At 29.8% G+C, this 19,914-nt stretch overlaps 3 protein-coding genes across 4 annotated transcripts in view; 1 reads left to right on the top strand and 2 right to left on the bottom strand.

Annotated features, from left to right (window-relative positions):
• Window positions 1-19,914, bottom strand: part of LOC116771083 (ankyrin repeat and fibronectin type-III domain-containing protein 1) — a 196,135-nt gene that overhangs the window by 106,294 nt on the left and 69,927 nt on the right. For both annotated transcript variants that reach the window (XM_061521422.1, XM_032662798.2), the window contains exons 2-3: window positions 11,089-11,403; window positions 2,991-3,130 (exon numbers count right to left, since the gene is read on the bottom strand). In XM_061521422.1, coding sequence (XP_061377406.1) covers window positions 2,991-3,130; window positions 11,089-11,207 — 259 coding nt within the window. In that variant the 5' untranslated portion in view covers window positions 11,208-11,403. The remainder of the gene's footprint in view (window positions 1-2,990; window positions 3,131-11,088; window positions 11,404-19,914) is intronic.
• Window positions 5,423-7,899, bottom strand: LOC116771125 (uncharacterized). The gene is made up of 5 exons (XM_032662857.2): window positions 7,714-7,899; window positions 6,624-6,776; window positions 6,093-6,282; window positions 5,827-5,943; window positions 5,423-5,755 (listed from the first exon to the last, which is right to left on the bottom strand). The coding sequence occupies exons 1-5, from the start codon at window positions 7,744-7,746 to the stop codon at window positions 5,487-5,489; spliced, it is 762 nt and encodes a 253-aa protein (XP_032518748.2). The 5' UTR covers window positions 7,747-7,899; the 3' UTR covers window positions 5,423-5,486.
• Window positions 8,826-10,593, top strand: LOC116771118 (uncharacterized). Its single transcript, XM_032662844.2, has 3 exons — window positions 8,826-8,936; window positions 9,182-9,338; window positions 9,893-10,593. Exons 2-3 carry the CDS (start codon window positions 9,188-9,190, stop codon window positions 10,504-10,506), a joined length of 765 nt encoding a protein of 254 aa, XP_032518735.2. The 5' UTR covers window positions 8,826-8,936; window positions 9,182-9,187; the 3' UTR covers window positions 10,507-10,593.

The raw sequence follows: 19,914 nt of genomic DNA, 5'->3' as shown, positions 1-19,914 counted from the left end.
GAACTATTTACATAAAACCAGCTTGAATTTTAATGACACGTCACTCAAAAGACTACCGACCTCGCAGCCCATGACTAATTCAATACTTCTTTCATAGACCAAGTAATACGATTACTTTTTTACATCTAATATTCATTAAAAATAATTTTCAATAATTTCATTGTAATAACAAGTCAAATGTTTATTGATTTTAAAACCTACATTATTTTCTTTGGAGATGACATCAATACCACGAATCAGAATGTTGGGAGTCTGTATCGTAAATTTTCTATCATGCAATTTTCTCCACAAAACCTATCAGGACTATCAAGGCCCGCAACCGTAAAAAAGCTATAAGACACAACACCATACCTTTACCAATTTGGAAAAATAGGACTATTTTTCCTTAACAGGAGCCTAGATTTCCCTTGAAATATAAGTCTAGTTCCACAATGGTCAGTAGATTACAAATAATAGCTTTTGTTGATATCAAGTTACTCCCATTAATCCATATTGCCACATCAACTGGTTTGTTATCCAAATTTGATGTCAAACTAATTACGTAAAGAAATACTTTATTAATGATATGTAACACAAAGTTTATGTTCCATTATTGTATAATATGAACGGGTTTAGTTATGCTTTTACTGTTTCCGGTTACCTCAGTCTTTCTGCAGTATGTCTTAGTCAAATTAAAACATTGTATATAAATTAAAAAGGAAAAATATCCCAAAGTTCTTACTTAAAATCAACGGTTCTTTGATTGTTTTTGCCATATTATATCCCATTTACCGAAAATGGATAATATTATTTCTTTTGAGTTTCTGTATGCTCACCCCAATCCCAAAGTTAACACCGTCAAAATCAGGAGCGGAGCTCAGTCAAACAACACACCGTGATGTATATACATTGTTATATACTCCATTATTTACATGAAAATAAAAATATCATATACTATTTTTATTCAATCATCACTTTCATTTCATATTAAAGAAAAACCACAAAGCTTTCACGTTGATAACATGATATCTGAGATCCAGTTGCGAGTAAACAACTTCATAAATGAGAGCTCTAACAAAAGATAATTTTAATGACCAGAATAGCAAAGGTATAGGTATAATAACGATATCATATTATTAATATACACATGTGACATTGTTATAGGACTTTATATACAGACACGTGTTTAGTGCCTGTCAATTGAAAATATTAACTTTCTTTTATAATAATTCACGACAAAATTTAAAATTAAATTAGTTTAAATATGATTAATGGGAAAACTAAAAGCTATATGACTATTGAAATATGAATAATAGTGTTTATAAGTAGCTTATTTATTCTTTGATTTTTTTATTGACAGAAGAAAATTATGATGTTTAGCCTTGAGGCATTTTCTTATGATGTGGTCTGGCTTGATAATGGTAACTGTCAGGAAATCTACAAAACGATAAGACACGAAACTAAGCTTTAAAATTATATTTGTTTAGGGTCTATCATATACTCGGCTACAAAAAAATTTCTGAAAGATTAAGAATCTATTGGTTTTTTGTATGAGTTCTGAAATCTTATAATTCTGAAACTAAGCATTTTTTTTCACATTCGTTATCAATTAATGATGTAAGAAATATTTTTCTTTTTTAATGTAGTCTTTTTTAATGTAGTCTTAAATTATATTTTTTTTCTCTGCCTATTTATAATAGTCTCGAACCAAGAAACTCTTAGAATTTATACGAGTGTGAAACCTAATAAGAAAAAATATTTACAAACTAATGTTTAAAAAACATCTAAATCAAAAAAATGGCATTGTGAATAAAAATTTATCTATATTACTATTTGCACTTATATTATTGTAATCAATTTTTTTTTAACGGAAAACATAAAATCAAATGAAAACTTTATCTATATTAACAAAAATGTTAATTAAATTCGTTCCTGACGTCTTTTATCTGACTCCCTAATTATCATATACCGTGTAAAGTAGACAACTGGAAGTCTGCTTTGAAGTGCCATTCTAAAAGTCTGCTGTCATTAAGGCTGTCTGTACACTTTATACTTTTTTTACAATATATAAAATAAGATAAAATACATTATAAACCTTACAAGACCAAAATTGGTATCCTATCAAGTTTTGACAAGACGATTTGTTTTAACCTCATCATCTTTAACTAGCGGAAAGATGTATAAAAAAGACTATGACCAATATTTAATCTACCAAATGATACAGAACAGAGGATTAATCTGCTAACTAAAATATAAAGTCGTGAATGTATAGGAGTCCTTATTTCGCGTGTTCATTCACTACTAAAGGAACGTTGGACGGAATGACCGTAAAACACGCAGTTAAGTATCACTCGGGACCATTAAAACTTTGATTTTAACAAAACAAAATGTTATCTTTATGAGATTGTTAACATCCAACGGATTTAATGAGTTAAAATGTAAAGTAAACTTGATCTAAGTTTTTAAAATTAAGCCCGTCGATTTTATTGTCACATAGGAGACTAAAAAATCAATTACTTTAGAACAGTCACCGACAAATATAAAAAATATTCACAGTTCAAGAAATATGATCACAATCACCTATGATTATGGAATAGAAAATTTCAATACCATAAAAATACAATGTAAATACGTCAATACGATTATTGTATAGAGAAATTAGTATTGATATAAGACAAATATTATTACGTATTGTTGTAACTTGATAATGTTAATTAAAAGATATGTTACTTACTTATGAAAATGAAGTGATAATGATTTATATTTTTTTATATGTTATTTTTAAATCTCTGAATTTCTGTTTCAAAATGTTATAAGCACTTTAAAATTGTGAAGGAGGAATTAAATCCATTATAATAATTTCTTAACGACAAATATTTTAAATACTAATTGGAAGACAAAAATTGAGAAAAAAAAAATGAAATGAAGATAAATTTAAATTTGTAGTTATTGTAGAAGACAAAATAGTAATTTAATTGCTATGACTATGTAATTAATATATTGAAGCTCACCGGTAGATCTCTGAGGGTCAATCTGTGCGTGTAGTATTGAAAATCCGGGTGCAATGATGGCCGGCAAGGTTCTTGATCGCAGGAGAGGAGGAGGTGCTTTGCGACACACCAGCACCTCTGGGCCAGATGTCGCCGCCGCACTGCGGAAATAAACATACATGATAATATAAATATACTGAATTTGAAGCCACATTGTCGCTTGAAATACATTAAGTTTATGAGAAAATTTCAATCAAATAACATGAATTATTTAGTGTGACTGTAATGCTATGCCGAACTCGAAAAATTTTGTCATAGACAAATTCGGAGATTCGACTTATTGTTATTAATTTTTAATATAATTGAACTACATTTGCCTAATCTTATTCGAAGTTCATCAAAAAAGACACCTCTCATGTTAACATAAATTTTGAAAGATATTTAAAAAGTTCGCCGATAGTGTTGCCAGGATATAAAGGCAGCCAGATGTCGCAGTGCAATGCATAAAATGTAAAGAATACTGAACTAGACATTGGCAGTTTTAGGTCACGAGAAAAAAAGTTGAATGTGATTTTTAAAATTGAATTTATGTTGTAAAACTTGGTCCAATGATTTCTTTATTTTTAAAGATCTTTTTGTGATATAACTGAGGGTTAATATACGACTATAACTTTAATAAGGTGTACAAGTAAATCTTTAACACAATATTTCAGGCGTATACCTGAATTTTTTTTCTCTCTTTATTTGGGTTTTCTGTTTCTATGTTTTTGTTTAATACATAACAAAAAAAGATTTTTTTTCTTTAAAATTAAAAAATCTTTTCAAGTATCTATGAAGGTGGATTCCTATTATTTTTTTTTTTTTTTAGTGTGTCACAACTTAAAAAAATAGTCCCTTGTAAAAATAATGAGATATTCAAAATTGTATGAAAGTAAAAAAATTAAGAATAATAAAAAATTGGTACACGTACAAAAATAATATATTTTAACTAATTCCATACAAAATACTTATACATAAATTCGTCGTATTATATAAAGTTAACTTTTATATTGTAAACATGTGTTATGCGACAAGCCTTATCTCATTAGGGTAAAGTTTTTGACAGAGTAACTCTTCAACGTAATACCTTATGACGTATAGAAAAATAGAAATACATTCTTTGATAAATCGTCTTTTTTATCAAATGAAAATTGTTACAACTATTGAGTATTTAATTATTTTATTGGTATTCATCAATATTTATAAATTTCTCTTTAAATAAAATTGCAGTCTTTACGTGATCTAGATAATTGATATTGAAAAATCAATTTCCCAGTTCCGCTTATAAAGTTATAACGTAAGTACATTGAAACCTATTCAGTCCACAGCTACGTACCTGCATAAAATTCCATTTCAATTGTCAAGAGCACTTGTGACGCTTGAAATATCATTTAAAAAGATCTGCTACATGTTAGAACACTGTCTGTTACAGCAATATACTTTATATCTAAATGAAATTTCTATGTATATACAGAAACTACATCTAGGAAATAACTGGATGAATTGATTTTTTTTATTTCCTATAAAATGTTTTTTCAAATAATTGTATATTTTTTCAGCTAAATCGAATATATATATATATATGTATGTATCATTACGTTTAAAATTGAAAGTGAAAATAGAGATTGTTTGAAACATTTTAATAGTACTTTTTGTCAACTTTTTTCAAATCAAAGTGTAAGTGTAAGGATTGTTAAGAGGAAATATTTGTGGAACAATTTTGAAACATTTGAAGATCACTAAGAATATTTTTTGATTTAAAATCATTAAGTACCCAAGTTTTAACCAAATAACATTCGGATATTTTAAATAAAAACAAAAAAAGTGATTAATAACAAAACTGGAAATGGAAAATTTACATTAAACAACAAAAACATTTTTTTTTTTATCGAAGTTGTCTGTTACTTCGGTAAAATTCATTCTATTTTATTCGACTTAACTCTATTAATAAAAACCATCCCAAAATATCTATAGTTGTTAAGCCCAACAATAATGTTCATTAATTAATAATTATGCATAATAACTAATCTAAGTTTAACTCTGTAAGACTATTTCCATGGAGAGAAGTCCAGATATTTTTGTTTCAGTCTATTTTCTTAACCTAGTGGTGCATTACGATACATTGTTACTAACAGTATTTTCGATGCTTTTAAGAAAGTTTCTAACAATCTAGCGTCTAAGTTTAAATGTTAAAATAAAATGCTGTTTCGTTGTACCAAAGTGAACATTTTCATTGTATTTTGTCCGGCGGATATTTTGCTATAAATTTGCTAAAGTAAACGAATGGATTTTTCCACAAAGTGCAAGGAGTGTATATAAGTGCTAAGGAGTGTATTTATAAAAACAATTAAAAAAAGCCTTTCCTACCTACAAATACAAATAAAAGTGACAACTTCAATTAATGAAACACTAAATCAAAATATCGATTAATGTAATGGCATTAGAAAAAAACAATTAGCAAAATTTTTCTGGTATTATCTATACATCAGCATTTTCTGTTTGAGTTGTTATGCTTTCTGTAACGTTTTCATTTTCATTCTGCGTGGTGTCGTAAACCGATGGGTCAGTTTCTTGAGGCGTTTCAGCAGTTGAACTCAATGAACTTTCATTTCCAACACCAGGTGGCACCTCTAAGCTCCTTCTGTTTATTAAATCAATGGGAATGACATCGCGTTTTTCCTCGTCGTACCGTTTCTCAGATCCATGCCTATTTTGTTTCTCGCAATTACTTTTCACTAATGACGCACCTAAAAAAATCTTTTTTTTTGACGATGTCGCCATTATAGTTTTTAAATTATTGCTGTCTAAGATATCTCACCATTTAACAAATCTTGAAGACCTGGTACGTGTATGTTTCCATCACCAACACCAAGCTTTATGCTACTCTTACCAACGTTAGATATCCCAGTAGCATTAAGATCCAACATGCTATTGCCTATAAATACAAGACATATAAAAATATTTCTTACTAGTAGCAGATAGATTACACTAAAGGTTTATTTAATATCCGTAGTCAGCCTGAAACAATTACAAGAATCCAAATATCCGAATTTATACTTGTTGAGATTATAAAATCAGTATTACCGGATTCACCAAATTTAAGTTGTAAATCGGTTTCCCCGATTCCAACAATTCCGCTTGCTTTCAATTTTAAATCAACGTCACTTGGTAATAATTTACACTCATTAGCGTCGCTGGTGATTTCTTTGAGGGTCTCAGAACGATCGGTTCTTTTTCTTTTTTTATCTCGAACTTCTTTTAATTTATTCTCTAACTGCAAAACAGAACGTCGGTTATATGATTCATATTTATACAAATAATGAGTTGTTTAACAATCATTCATTATGTGTTGAAGTAAATAAGAAATCATACATAAGAGGCTGTTTTATTGAGAACAGCCAATTTATGTTTTCATAAACATGGGCCTCAATATATCGTCGCAAATGTCTTCAATACACACAATTCCTTGATAATGAAGGTTTTTATATTCCATTACCGAAAGCGTAATATTATAACGAAGTCCGAAGTCTGACGACGATTTACATAATTACGTTTTATAACCACAAAAAGGCTGTAGGTATTAAATTAAGGAGTTGTTCCTGTAATAATGATTACCATACTAAGTAGAATATCTTTTTGTTCCAGGAATGCTTCGTCCACTAAGTCGTTTCTTCTTTTAGGATCCAAAATTTGCTTGGGAATCTTTGCAGATGTAGAATTATCGCTAGAGCTTCTGACGCAATTTTCATTGTTACTATTAAATATAATCTGAACAACAGATAATATAATATCAAAGTTACAAAAATAAATTCCTCATTAATTAATTAAAGTTAAGAGTTCAAATTAATATACGTATTAAATTGACTATTTAAAAATATTTTTTTGGTAATTAACTAATTATAATGAGGAAAGAACTTGAACTTTGTTTAGGTAAAATATATATAATGATCAGACTTTAAAGACAAAAATAATTTTAAAAGGACGATATTATAATCTTTTAATTAAGTGATTGCTCTCCGATTCCTCAAGAATGTAATAGATTATAAATAAATATTTAATTAGAAAATGTCCATCAACCATAACTATAGACTCGTACACAAAATATAATTTGTATTCTCGTCATTGTCAAACCGTTTACCAAATTCATTCCCATTTACATTTTAAACGAATTTGCTCTACAAATCGGCAGGGTCTGACAAATTTAATTTTAAATGTCAATGAAATAGAAGGAATTCACGACGCCTAGTAACAAAACGACTTGAAAATCAACTCTTACGTTGACGTTTATAAAAAAAAAACATTTGACTCGTAAAAAGGGATGTTGATCCCAACTTTATACCTTTGTATTGAGCTTTATTGAAGAAGTTTAACTTTTGGTAATGTTAATATTTTTTAAATCTCGATATAAATAAAGCACATCAATCTCTGATAATTTCTGAAAGTACGTAAAACATACCAATATGAATATAGTCAAAAATATAGTTAGCTAAATTTTAAACGGCTTAAAATTTAAATCAATTTACCAATACATGATAATAAGCTATTCGATCAAATAATTTCAAAATAACTGACTGAAAATACGATATTATAGATAATTATTACTAAAATACCTTTTAAACATGTCAAAGATAATACGAGTGATCCAATTTTTGAAATTACTTATATGTACACAGTAATAAATGAAATAAAACTTTTTAATACATACCAGAATAGCGAGTGGTAAATACGCAAGTGCCATTCGTGCGTTTTAACTGTTCCAGACGGCGAAATACCTCATGAGCATGAATTTTACGAGCCGTTACAGAAATCGAAGTTTATAAATAAATACAATTTAAATGAATTTTATTACTGTACACGAGGCATGCGGCCACAGACGAAGAAAATGAGTAAGGACATTAAGTTTTAAAACTCAATCACGCTGCTCTCTTGTTGATAGCTATAATTTTCATAATTAAATTATAGGCATTATTTAAAAAAGCTAATCAATATTTGTTAATATTTGTATTGTAATAAATAAATTATAAAATATATTCTTATTATAGGATAAGAAAGTGGAATATGAAGAGAAAATATTTCGTTAGTGACATCTAATCTCGTATTTCCAAGAACACAGCAGTATTACTTCAACGTAGTATTAAGAAAAACGTCACGTAAACAAGTTCGTTTAGTAATAAATTGTTTAATCTAGCTTACATCAATATTAAAATTATTTATATACAACAATAACAATCATTAAAATGTATTCTTCTGTTGTTTAGTATATAAAAATTTAATAAAATGAAAATTATTACAAATCCGTGTGTTTGTTTTTGAGTAAAAGTAACTTAATTTAACAGAACGCTCCCAAGTACTTAAACTGTTACGCACAGGCTATCATGTGTAGAGTTGAACGATCTCATGATGATTAAAGATATTGGATAAATGGAATAGCGTTCCTTGACATGCTTTGTAAAACAAATATAATATTTTCACATATACATTCATACATTTATATTCATAACAACATATTAATGATAGTTATTTTGTTCAGCTGTATAAAATTTGTATATATCCGTATGCAAGAATGATAAAAATGATTTTTTCTGATATTACACGAATAAAGGTAGTATATATAGACAATTTGAATACAATTAATATAAGGTAAAGTTCTTGAATATAAAATCTATATTATGATGGAGGTAAAGAAATATTCACAAGCTCAAACAACGAAACAATAGCTGGAAGTAAACAAAATAGCCTCAAAAGAAATAACAATACATCAATTTATGAACATATATTTCTCAATCGTAAGCCATAAAACTGAAATCCAATAAACGGTCAAATTGATGTTACAAAATGGTCTGAATTAGATTTTTGCTCAATCGAAAATTCTTCTTTATTCCTATTGGTTGTGTTATAAGGAGTACACCGAGTTCGAAGTTAAATACGGTATTAAAACTTTCATTTAAGTCTACGTATTTAGGGAACTTTATTTATTTCCATTATGGTTAATATAAGTTAGCTTTTTAGAACACTCAGTTAAGTTTAGTGAATAATCTCAAAATTAATTTCAAATGACTTAAAATTCATGCTGAGTTTTAGACTTTAATACACTTTGCTTCCTCTTTGAATTTATTTGGTCGTAAAAATTTTCTTTCATAATAACTTATAATAAATTTTATTTCATACTTAAGGTCAGAATGAACTATTTAATGTTTCCATTACTGGCGGCAATGGTAAGTGCCAGGTATCAGCAGGAATTTCTCAGACCATTTAAAACTCTTCCCGGTAACTCCCTGGTGAATTTGGGGAAAATTGACATATCATTCTATATTAATCCCCGCCATCAAGGTAAGTATGTATATAAATATTATTGAAATAAGATTTTTTTTCATTTATATAATTCTCACGTTAGAATTATTAGTAGAATTATGCCAAGGGCTAGGTTTCACAGACGTTCATAAAAGGGTTCATATATGAAAGCTGTTCTTTACAAATTTAATTTGGACTACGATTTTGCGCATAAAATGTTATTCAAGTGTCCGGAAATTTGTCGGATCTACTCTCAAGTTTTATTTAATTTAGGACTAAACTGCTCTCGCTGCTGCAGACAACTCTTTAGTGCTTACTTAATTGCTTAAGATATTCAATCTCATAAGCAACTTATGTAAACCCGCATAGTACTGTTTTTTTTTTAAAAATTAAAATATTTATTCGATATAATGCCATGACCAACGAACAGTTTGATGTTAATTTTTTTTGCGATTTAATTCATAAAAAATAAGAATGTTGCATTGTGTCTACATAATACGTTGTGTTTTATTTTTATCACTTATAACATTCTATGATTTGACATAAGCACAATTGTTTACAGTATTGATTTATGATAACTTTTGTTATTTTAGATGTACCAACAAAATCCGAGGAATTTAGCCATGGGCCTTTGCTCTCCACAGTAGAAGGACCTTGTCCCTGTTCTAATTTCAAGATGGTTAAAGACACAGTAAAAAAACCTTCAGACATACTAGGAAAAATCCTTTCTGGAAATGATTTGTTTAAGTATAAAGAACCAATGTCTTCAATGTTTTGTTGTGATTCTCACGAGAATGTACGTGAAGAAATCATATTAGAGTTCGGTCCGAAAAAAACTCAAACAGTTGAGAACGCACAGAATTCTTTCCCACTACTACCATTCATTTTCGATAATTTTCAACGACCAAAATTACCATTGATGTCACCAAAGACTAGTGCTGTGGAAATACTATTCTATCCGAAAAACTCAGCAGTATCCAATGATTTTGATAACGTTTTCGCACAGCGGAACATTAAGAAGTTGAATCCTGTCAAAAAAGACACTATTAAGATCGTAGGTGATAAAGAAATTAAGAATGATATTAAATCCGGTCAATTCATACCCCCAATACCATCTTCGGTCAAAAAAGATTTAACCGGTCAATTTTCAACCATTGGAATAAAAGAAGAAACAACCAACCCTAATAATAAGTCTAACAACATTTAATTTTCATCATACTTGGGAATAAGTATTTATGTGTGATCTTTTGTGATGTCATATATTAAATAAAGGAGGTAGAAAATTCGTAATGAACTTCTTAACTGCAATCATTTTATCCAGTGAGAAAGATAATAAGTCCTCAGAATTTTATTTGCAAAAATTTTATTCCAATGACGATTACATAAAACTTGAACGTGAACTGAAAAGCTTTCTCGTTTTCATAAAATTAGATTACAAGTTACACGCTGCTAATGTACCTTCAGAATAAAATCTCGATATTTTTTTCACAATCTTAATAATATAATAAAATAAAGATACCGATAAATTCTAAAACAAACATCTGAGTATTTTGAACAAACGTGTCATTCATACTCGAAAAATAATCTATAAAGCTATCCAGAGACGGAATAAAACTCTGAAAAATGACTTTTATAGTCGGGTTTTCCAACTCTTAACATAAGTTTAAACCTGCTGATATCTTAGGAGCATTTAAAGTTATCCATAGATTGTCTTTTAATTGGATATATTATCAAAAGCAAATGACATATATATAAAATATTGTACACTTTGTTTAATATAGGTACTTACTGTTTCTCTTTCCTTTGTTGTCTCTTTTTCTTAAAGGCTCTCTTGACTCTGAGAAGGAGAAACGCCGCCCTGTCTATAGTTAGCACCGACGGCCGCTTGGCGGCACTGGGCTCGTCCATTCCCTCCTCCTCGTCAGCGGGCTCATCGCATAACTTCAGGCCGAGCCATTTCTGCTTCGTATTAGTTCTCGTCGTGGCGTCAGACGTTTAACACGGAAGATATATGTTTTTTGTTCCAAACAAAAACACTAGAAATTGACACTATATCACTTTTTGGGACGGTTTGGGATTTCTGAGACTGACAAATTCAAAGCACCTGGAACAATAGAGACATGAGATGTATATTTTTTTACGTCTGGGCTTTAAAATGCAGTACATTAAAAAAATGCAATATCATACTTCCGTTTTAATGAAATATTAAGCGAATTCTTTAAAAATAAAAGAAGAAGTGGTTTGATTCCATGCCAAAAATTGGGTATGAATTGATAAACAATATTTTGTACAACTAACTGTATAGCTGATGTTACACGACTACTATAATTGTGATATTTTTAATTATAGAGACCTAACTTAAAGTTAAAGTGAACCAGTTTTCTCCAAGAGAATACTGAAAATATGTAACATCAATGCATGCATTCGCCGATCAATGACATCAAGGGTTTTTGACTCTTAAAATACTCTTATAAACTTTGTTTCTAATCAAAACGTGTAAAAATCGAACTTAATATTTCTCCCAAAAGAGAGCTGGCTAACCAACTAAAAACGTACTAGTGAAACAGTATGATAGAAATGCAAATTTTTTTATCTATACAAAGTTTTCCGTATATAACGCGTTGAATAAATTTTGAAATAATAAATATGAAATGAAAATTCATCCACACTATTGAGACTCGAACCTGCACCCTCTTCAATATAACGTTCTCGTCTGTTTGCCGAGTCGATGAATTAAACATTCCATTTTTAACAGTCGTATAGGAACGGAGGTGCCGGAATTACAATCCTAATACCAAAACTACCTCAGCTGTCAATGAAATGTTATCCAAAAGACTTTTGAAACCCATAAAAATTTCCATAATGACTTAGAATCGTTTACTTTTAATAAATAGTTTATAAAAACAATTAATCATTCTAATATTATGAATATTAAATACAGCTCCCTACAATAAGTATTTATTGTAGGGAGCAGTATTTTATACTCGCGATTTAAAGCGCGTTGAGCTAATAGAGCTCACGGTTCCTTGGAAAACCAACATCTCCAAAGATCATACCATCAAGGTCAACAAGTATTACAAGCTCACTAACAAACTCACTAAGAATAGGTTCGTCGAAAATTTGTACGCGGCAGAGAGCTGTAGGCTGTAGGCTGTATAACACCTCAACCTCTCTACAACCTACTAAAAGATTTGAGCCTAACATCAGTTCTATCATTGGAAGCTGCATCGAAGGCAGCCCCGGTAGGTTCGTTTCAAATTTGGTTAGGTAGGGAGGAGAGAGAGGTGAGCGTTCAACGCGCGTTAAATAGGGGTCCCATAAACCTACACTTGGGTCGCAAGTCCCAGGCACTGTTGAAGCTCCTCTCCCTGCAACGTGATGGATCCGGCACCCGCACGGTGAATCCATGGAATCATGAGAAGGTTCGTCTATACGACTAACTTTATCATGCTTAAAATACCGACAGTTGGCAAGTTTTTTTTTCTTGAAATGTCATATTTAAACTAATCGCCCCTTATAAAATAAAACCTTAACATCGTTTCTGTCAAATTTACCTTATTAACCTATACTACTATCAAGTAACACATTCCCCTTTATAACTATCACACATAGACAATACTCACTCAAGTTTAAAAGTTATTGAAATACAAATAATATAACAAATATATATTATAAATTTGTTTGCTCTGGAACATTATGGAACCGCTGACCGCAAATTATCATGGGAGGCGAAAAACATTCTCATAATATGTCCGTCTCACCCACGTTACGTGATACATACATTAAGATATTCAAACTACGGTAAATATACTTAAATTTTTAAACAAAAAAAAACAACTGGTTATAAATATCAATTACAAACAAAATAAAATGGGATAATTATGATCTGAAGTAATATCATTAAAATCGACTCACAGAGAAATCTCAATTCTAAAAAAAAAATCTATAATATCTAAATCGAATGATAAATAATTTAGTTAAAAAAATTTCAAAGCTTCTCAATTACTAAACACAAACGACTATTTAATATAACAACACCTCTAAGAAGGAAAAATATAATATTTGCAGCTACAGCATTCCGGTACAGGCAAAATAACCCATTTTATTTAATTCCTTTGCTCCAATTATTCTCTTCTTTAATGCTACTCAAAAGAAATCATAGTGCCATAAATATTATTCTTAAAGAGCTTTCATTTCTCTCTTTTGAAAATAAACTTACAACAAATTAACCCTAACAACTTATACATTATTTTGATTTCCACGGAGCATTAAACTTGACACTTGTTCTTGTGTTTGGTTCGCAATTGAAGGGTAAAGTTTAGGAAACTTTTCCATATCCTTAACTTTCCATATAAACTATTTTCTATATATTTTTATGGAAATCAAAAATATACGAATTCAGACAATATTCACATATTTATATAGGTTTGAAATATGCATATGTTTTTGTCATACACAATTTCGCAACTCAAACAAAATATTATATTATATGTGTAATATTATTATAATATATGTATGTTGATAAATAATTAAATAAATATAATCTTATCATTCAATTAGCGGTAACGATGATTTCTCCAAATCCACAGATCAATATGTGTGTGAGACCACAAACCACAAATTAGAGACCTTATTTTCATTATGCTTATATTCATTTTTAAATTACTGATAAGAATTATGAAAAAGCCAAATTTCTCTAACACTACATATGTAAATAATACTTCCATTTTATATAAATATAACTATAAATATATAAGAACGTACAATTATAATTCATTTAGAGGATAAATTTGCTGAACGCTAAGATTACGTCAACTATAATTAGACCCGAGAATAACTTGAAAGATTATTAACTATAACACTTTGAATATTGGATTAATTGTCGAAATTAATACAAGCTCAAGGTCTTTCTATTATAGTTTGAAATTTTTACGGCTCATCTTTAAATTAAATGATCGTTATCATTCAAATCAAACTAATATTATTTATTAATGTCCGCAGACATTCACATCTCGCCTGCCCGTGATCACGGTTGCTGAAAAGTAAACGAAGCGTCCAGATAATGTAGTTTTAAAATAATAAAATTCGCGTGTTATATCCGAAATATATTAGTTTCATTTAAATGAATAAAAGTCGCGAAGTCTTAGATCTCATTACGATCGTTATCAGTTATTCTAAGAATTAATATCATTGCATCGGCAAATAAAAACGTACCTGCTTAGTTGATATAATTATAGTTTATGACAAAGCGTTTTTATATTATATATGATGTCTGGTAATATAAATTAGTGTGCTCATTACAACATTGAAGATTTATGTTTGTTAATTGAATTATGTATATTTTATGTGTATAAAAAGACGTCGTTCGTTCGTTCGTTTTCAAACGTGATACGGCTAAACCCATTTACATAGTCTTTAGAACTAATAATGCGAGAAATAATTTTCTATATCACATTTTCCAAGAAACGTAAAACTGAAAAAAGCAAAAAAGGTATAATACTGACAAATTTTAAGGGTAATAAAGATTAAAATCTCATATAATCTGATCATATACACATACATACACTAATTTCTAAATAAAATTTAAGAATTCAGCCTTTGAATTTATTTCAATACAAACGTATTTCCATACTTTGAGATCGCTTTTTTACGTGAGTCGGCTTTTGACTTTCAATTCAACTTCACATTTGTAAGGTACGAGGATCATAAAGTGTTTTTCGTAACAAATTTATTCATTTATGTATAAAAAAAATAATATAATTACATTATAATACAATGAAACGTAACATAAACACATTTTATTTCTTCAGATAACTGTTATTGTTTGTTTAAAAAATATTTATTTCAATGTATCTACAAAAACTTTATTAAAAATGCATATACCAAAAATATTTTTTCATATACCATATAAAATATCTTGAAATAATTTAAAATGGCTTATCTCATAATGATATACATACGTTAGTCGTTAGATTTTCTTTGTGTCCTGATCAGTATTTTCTAATTTAGAAGTATAGAAGAATTAACGTAAAGACGTTTGCTTCAACTTATTTTATCACTCATAGCACCCTGACTCGAACCAGTGAATTGAGCATTCTCTATACCTCCAACGCATTGGTCTGTAAGCTACAGGACCAAATCCTTCTTGTGTCTACGAATCTTCTCATCCTATACTTTATACTTAAATGTGTAATTTAAATATTAGCACAACATTGATTTTATCTTAAGGAAGTACATGTAGAAATTGATAATAATAGTAAAAGATTTTTTATACTCTAAGTAATGGAATATTCTCATTAAGAGAAGTATATTTAACAAAACCACAAACCGCGAACTCACACGGGATACTGATAAGGCTCTCGTTTAAAAGCTTAAATGTAATTACTCATAATAAATTTTTAAAAAAAGTTCAAATATTATGTGATCTCGTTAGAAATAAAATTTAAAACACAAAACTCAGTTTAAGCTACACTAGTAAAGCTAATATCTGATAAATTTTCAACGATGTAAGTATTAGTATTATCTCAACAATGATAACTCGTAGTTGGAGCCTTCCCAGCGGATTCACTTACACAATCACTCTTTAAGTAATTTGTTCTACATTAATATCCATTGAATTAATTCATGTATGGTCTTGTGAACGCAAAAAATTGTAGCGCAATTGGCGATAATAAAATATATACTAAGGTTAGATTTATTTTAAAGGATACAACTTATTGACATTGAGTTACTAGCATTCATATTGATGGAAAAGTAAATCACTATTTCATCATCATCATCAGCCTATAGGAGCCCACTGCTGAGCAAAGGCCTCTTCTCACACGGAGAAGGTTAGAGCATTAATCACCACGCATGCTCAAGACGGGTTGGCGATTACAATCTTATAATTTGAAATTATAAGACCAGGTTTCCTCGCGAAGTTTTCCTTCACCGTCCGTCAGTGGTGTCTAAATACTACATAAAAAATACATATTACTCGGTAAAGATCACATTGGTACTCGCCAGGTTTTGAACCCGCGCCCTCACGTATGAGAGGCGGGCTTTTAACCTCCAGGGTACCACGACTTCTTTCTATTTATATTACTTTATTTTGGCAAACCCTGTTCAAGAGTTAAATTAATGTGAACAATGCTAGTCAAACATATGCTCATTTTTATAAAGTAAGAATCTTGTCATATTCTTTGTTAGAACAATTTTATTGCTGAGTTTTCTTCACTTTATCATTAAAAATTAGTTTACTCCATACGTACATGTTTGTAGTGTTTTTTGGATACAGGAAACTCTGAGAACGTTCATCACGTAATACTTGCTACATGACGTTAAATAAAGTGGTCATGCCATACGATCCCTGAATATTTTGGCCATTGTACAAATTTTATCTAAACGATAAAAGCTCTCCTTCAAATTAGTTTATGCACTGTTTCCTAGGATATATTTTAATATAGAAATATTCAAATTTTATGGGAGCTCATGCAATAATTATTGAGTTATATTTAAATAATTTGTTTTAACTGAGTTTATGGCTTAATAAATAGAGATATTCGCTGTTCTTCACTATCTAAGGTGCAGTCTTCATCTAGAAATATTTCAGTATATGATAAAAAAAATTAACAGAACTTAATATTAAACGAAACTAATATTTTCGCGAACACCGAGCGTTATTTTATTATTTTAAAACTGTTTACTTCCGACGTTTCGGTTACTTTGCAGCAAGCGTGATCACGGGCAGATGAGATGTCTGTCAGTTGGTCTTGCTATTAGACTAATATTTAGAGTTTAAAAAAATTATAGTTTCATTTAATTGAATACTCGCGAAAGTCTTAGATCTCATTATGAGGACTAAATATTATTTATAATTTTAGAAACAACTTTGCTCCTCCATCACAATACTTAAATAATTAATGAAAACCTCTAAAGTTGGATCACCGTTTTTGTAAATTATTACAATTGTAAAGGAAAAATGGTTCCGTGATAAAACAAACGCTCTTTCCACAACTAAGTCACAAGCCCCAAAAAGATCTGGGCGATCCATTTGAGCTTCCAATATTTACGACCTCTCAAAGTTATGAATCGTTATAACATATTACTATTCTAAGTGTCATTAAACAGATAAGTGTATTTACCTCATTTAGGATTTCAATTGTGTAAGAAATTGATGGTTGAGTTTTTACGATCGTGAATTTAACGACTCCTAGAAGGCGCACATTATGAACGAAAAATAATTTAATAAACCAATTATTCATAATATTACGATTATTAATAGTATGTATGTCTTGGAGTCCGTGACGTAGCGGATAAGCTTCAAAAGAGTCGCCTGAGATGGTATAGCCACGTGGCAAGCCGGCCAAAGAACTACGTCCGAACAATTTGCCTTGATATGTCTGTGCCTGGAGCAAGACCCCCAGGACGATCAAGGAAGCGATGGCTGAACACCGTGAAGGAGGATATGAGAGCCAATGGAATTACCACCGAGGATGCCAATGACCCTGCAAAGTGGAGGAGCTTGAGCAGGAAGGCAGACCATGGCTAATTGCCAGGAAGAAGAAGATGTACATACCCTTTAAAGACAGACCATTTAAATTAAATATATAAACGTAATTGTAAAAAACATCATTTCCAACATTGATTCTTCATTAAGAATATATTTTCATTTGATTTTTTTTTTAAGTTCTTCTGCTACCCAATGATTTTTTTTATTCACAATACAGAGATCGACAATAATTACTAGTTTTGCTTTTACTGAGCTACAATTTTTTGCATGCTAACCAAAACAAAAACATAAAATAAAAATATTGTCACAAACGAAAAAGTATCCGTGAGCGGCTTTTTTTTATTTTATTAGAAATTAGCCCAAAAAATTTATTCAAAAAACATTAAATAACACCGGCAGCTTAATATCCAATAACATTTGAACACTACTGTAAACTACTCATGTTTAAAACAGCCAAAACATAAAATTTTTAAAACTATATATAAATATTCAATGAATGAACGGTTCGAAAATATAATCCTTAGAGCGACGAATCAGCAAATAAATTCATAATTTTATGGCCGAATTAAATTTGTATTTGTTTATTGAAATTTATTTATAACGAATAAATATTTAAATGTTCTTATAGATATTTTAATTTCGTTATCCTCCACGGTCCCCGTAATGGCCAGTCGTAATGGCTACCGAACACAGCCGTAAAAGGACATAACACCGGAAAAGAATTTTAGGGTTTTAACAGGTTTACGGTTTTTACGGAAGTACATTTCAGGGTCGAAAGTAATTTAAACTCTTTAAATTATTTCAAAACTAAAAACACTAACACGAATAAACGTCAGCTTGTTTCTGTAAATAAAAAGGCGGTTTATAAAATGGTTTAAAAAAATAGTGACATTCAGCCAATTCACGTTTAGTTTCAGTCGATTAAATAATCGTCTCTATTGAGTTTCTTACATTTGCTATTTTAAATTTATAAAAAAATTAAGTAAGATTTACTATACTTTAAGTAAACAAGGAACTTTACAACTGTAGATTATTAATTTCAATCAATCCATCAAATCAGCCTATCGCCGTACATCGCCGAAGGTAGACAAAAGTGGATCAACTATGCCGGTCCTTATCACGATACTTAAGTTTAAGTTTATATCATCATCATCGGCACAAGAGTCTTTGCAGACTCGTCGTGGTCATCACGTATCAGTGAACCGTATAAATGATATGACTTTCATGGGAAGATAGTTGCAGTGGTTTCCCCTTGCCTTTTGCACCAGCACTTTTTTGAGGCTATTTAGACCCCATGGCTTGCTTGTAGCCTGTTCCAAGCCAGTGGTAAATACTCTTAGAAAGTACACATGACTCGGAAAATATCACTTTGGTACTTGCCAGGTTTCGAACCCGCGTCCTCACGTATGAGGGGCGGACCATTTAACCTGGCCACCACAACTATTTTATATATATTCTTTTATCTTATTTTATTCAATTTTAATCCACATATTCATGAGATTAAAGTTTTTATTAATGATTTGTTCCCAATAAAGGAATAAAGATATTTTAAATTTTTTAATTTGGGTCAAACTCTTGCATAATTGTTTCGTAAATGTGATTCAGCGTTATACCATAAATGAGATGGAAACAGGTCTAGAGCTCTCGAAGTCTTGTAGAATATACAACAATCTCTTGTTTTAAATAAAAATAATGATCTTAATATTTTTATCAAATTTTATAATAATATAATTCATACACAATAGCAGTAGACAGAAACTAATCTGATGAAAGTGATATTGGTATCCGAATAATAATATACAATAATTCCTTAGTATCCCAATACTGCGTACCTCATAAAGTCCTAACCCTAACATAACATTGTATTGCTTAACTGAGCTATCTGACCACGTACAAAGTTATTCTATGTCTGCATTTGCAAGATTAATATAGACCTACGTTTGTTAATTAATAAAAAAAAAGTCTGAAATAACATTTTCACGAAGCTCAAGTCTATTTGAAATTAATTTGAGATCATTTATAGTAAGAAATCTCATCAATAGTTTATGACATAGTGAACGAATTTTATGAAAGCAAATAAAAATGAATTTTTGTATATAAAACCTATAATAACAGGTAATGCGA

The sequence above is a fragment of the Danaus plexippus genome, chromosome 8 (genome assembly GCF_018135715.1).
Source record: "Danaus plexippus chromosome 8, MEX_DaPlex, whole genome shotgun sequence".
Classification (NCBI taxonomy): domain Eukaryota; kingdom Metazoa; phylum Arthropoda; class Insecta; order Lepidoptera; family Nymphalidae; genus Danaus; species Danaus plexippus.
Note: the sequence above shows the minus strand (reverse complement) of the source record. Positions and strands in the feature narration are given on the sequence as shown.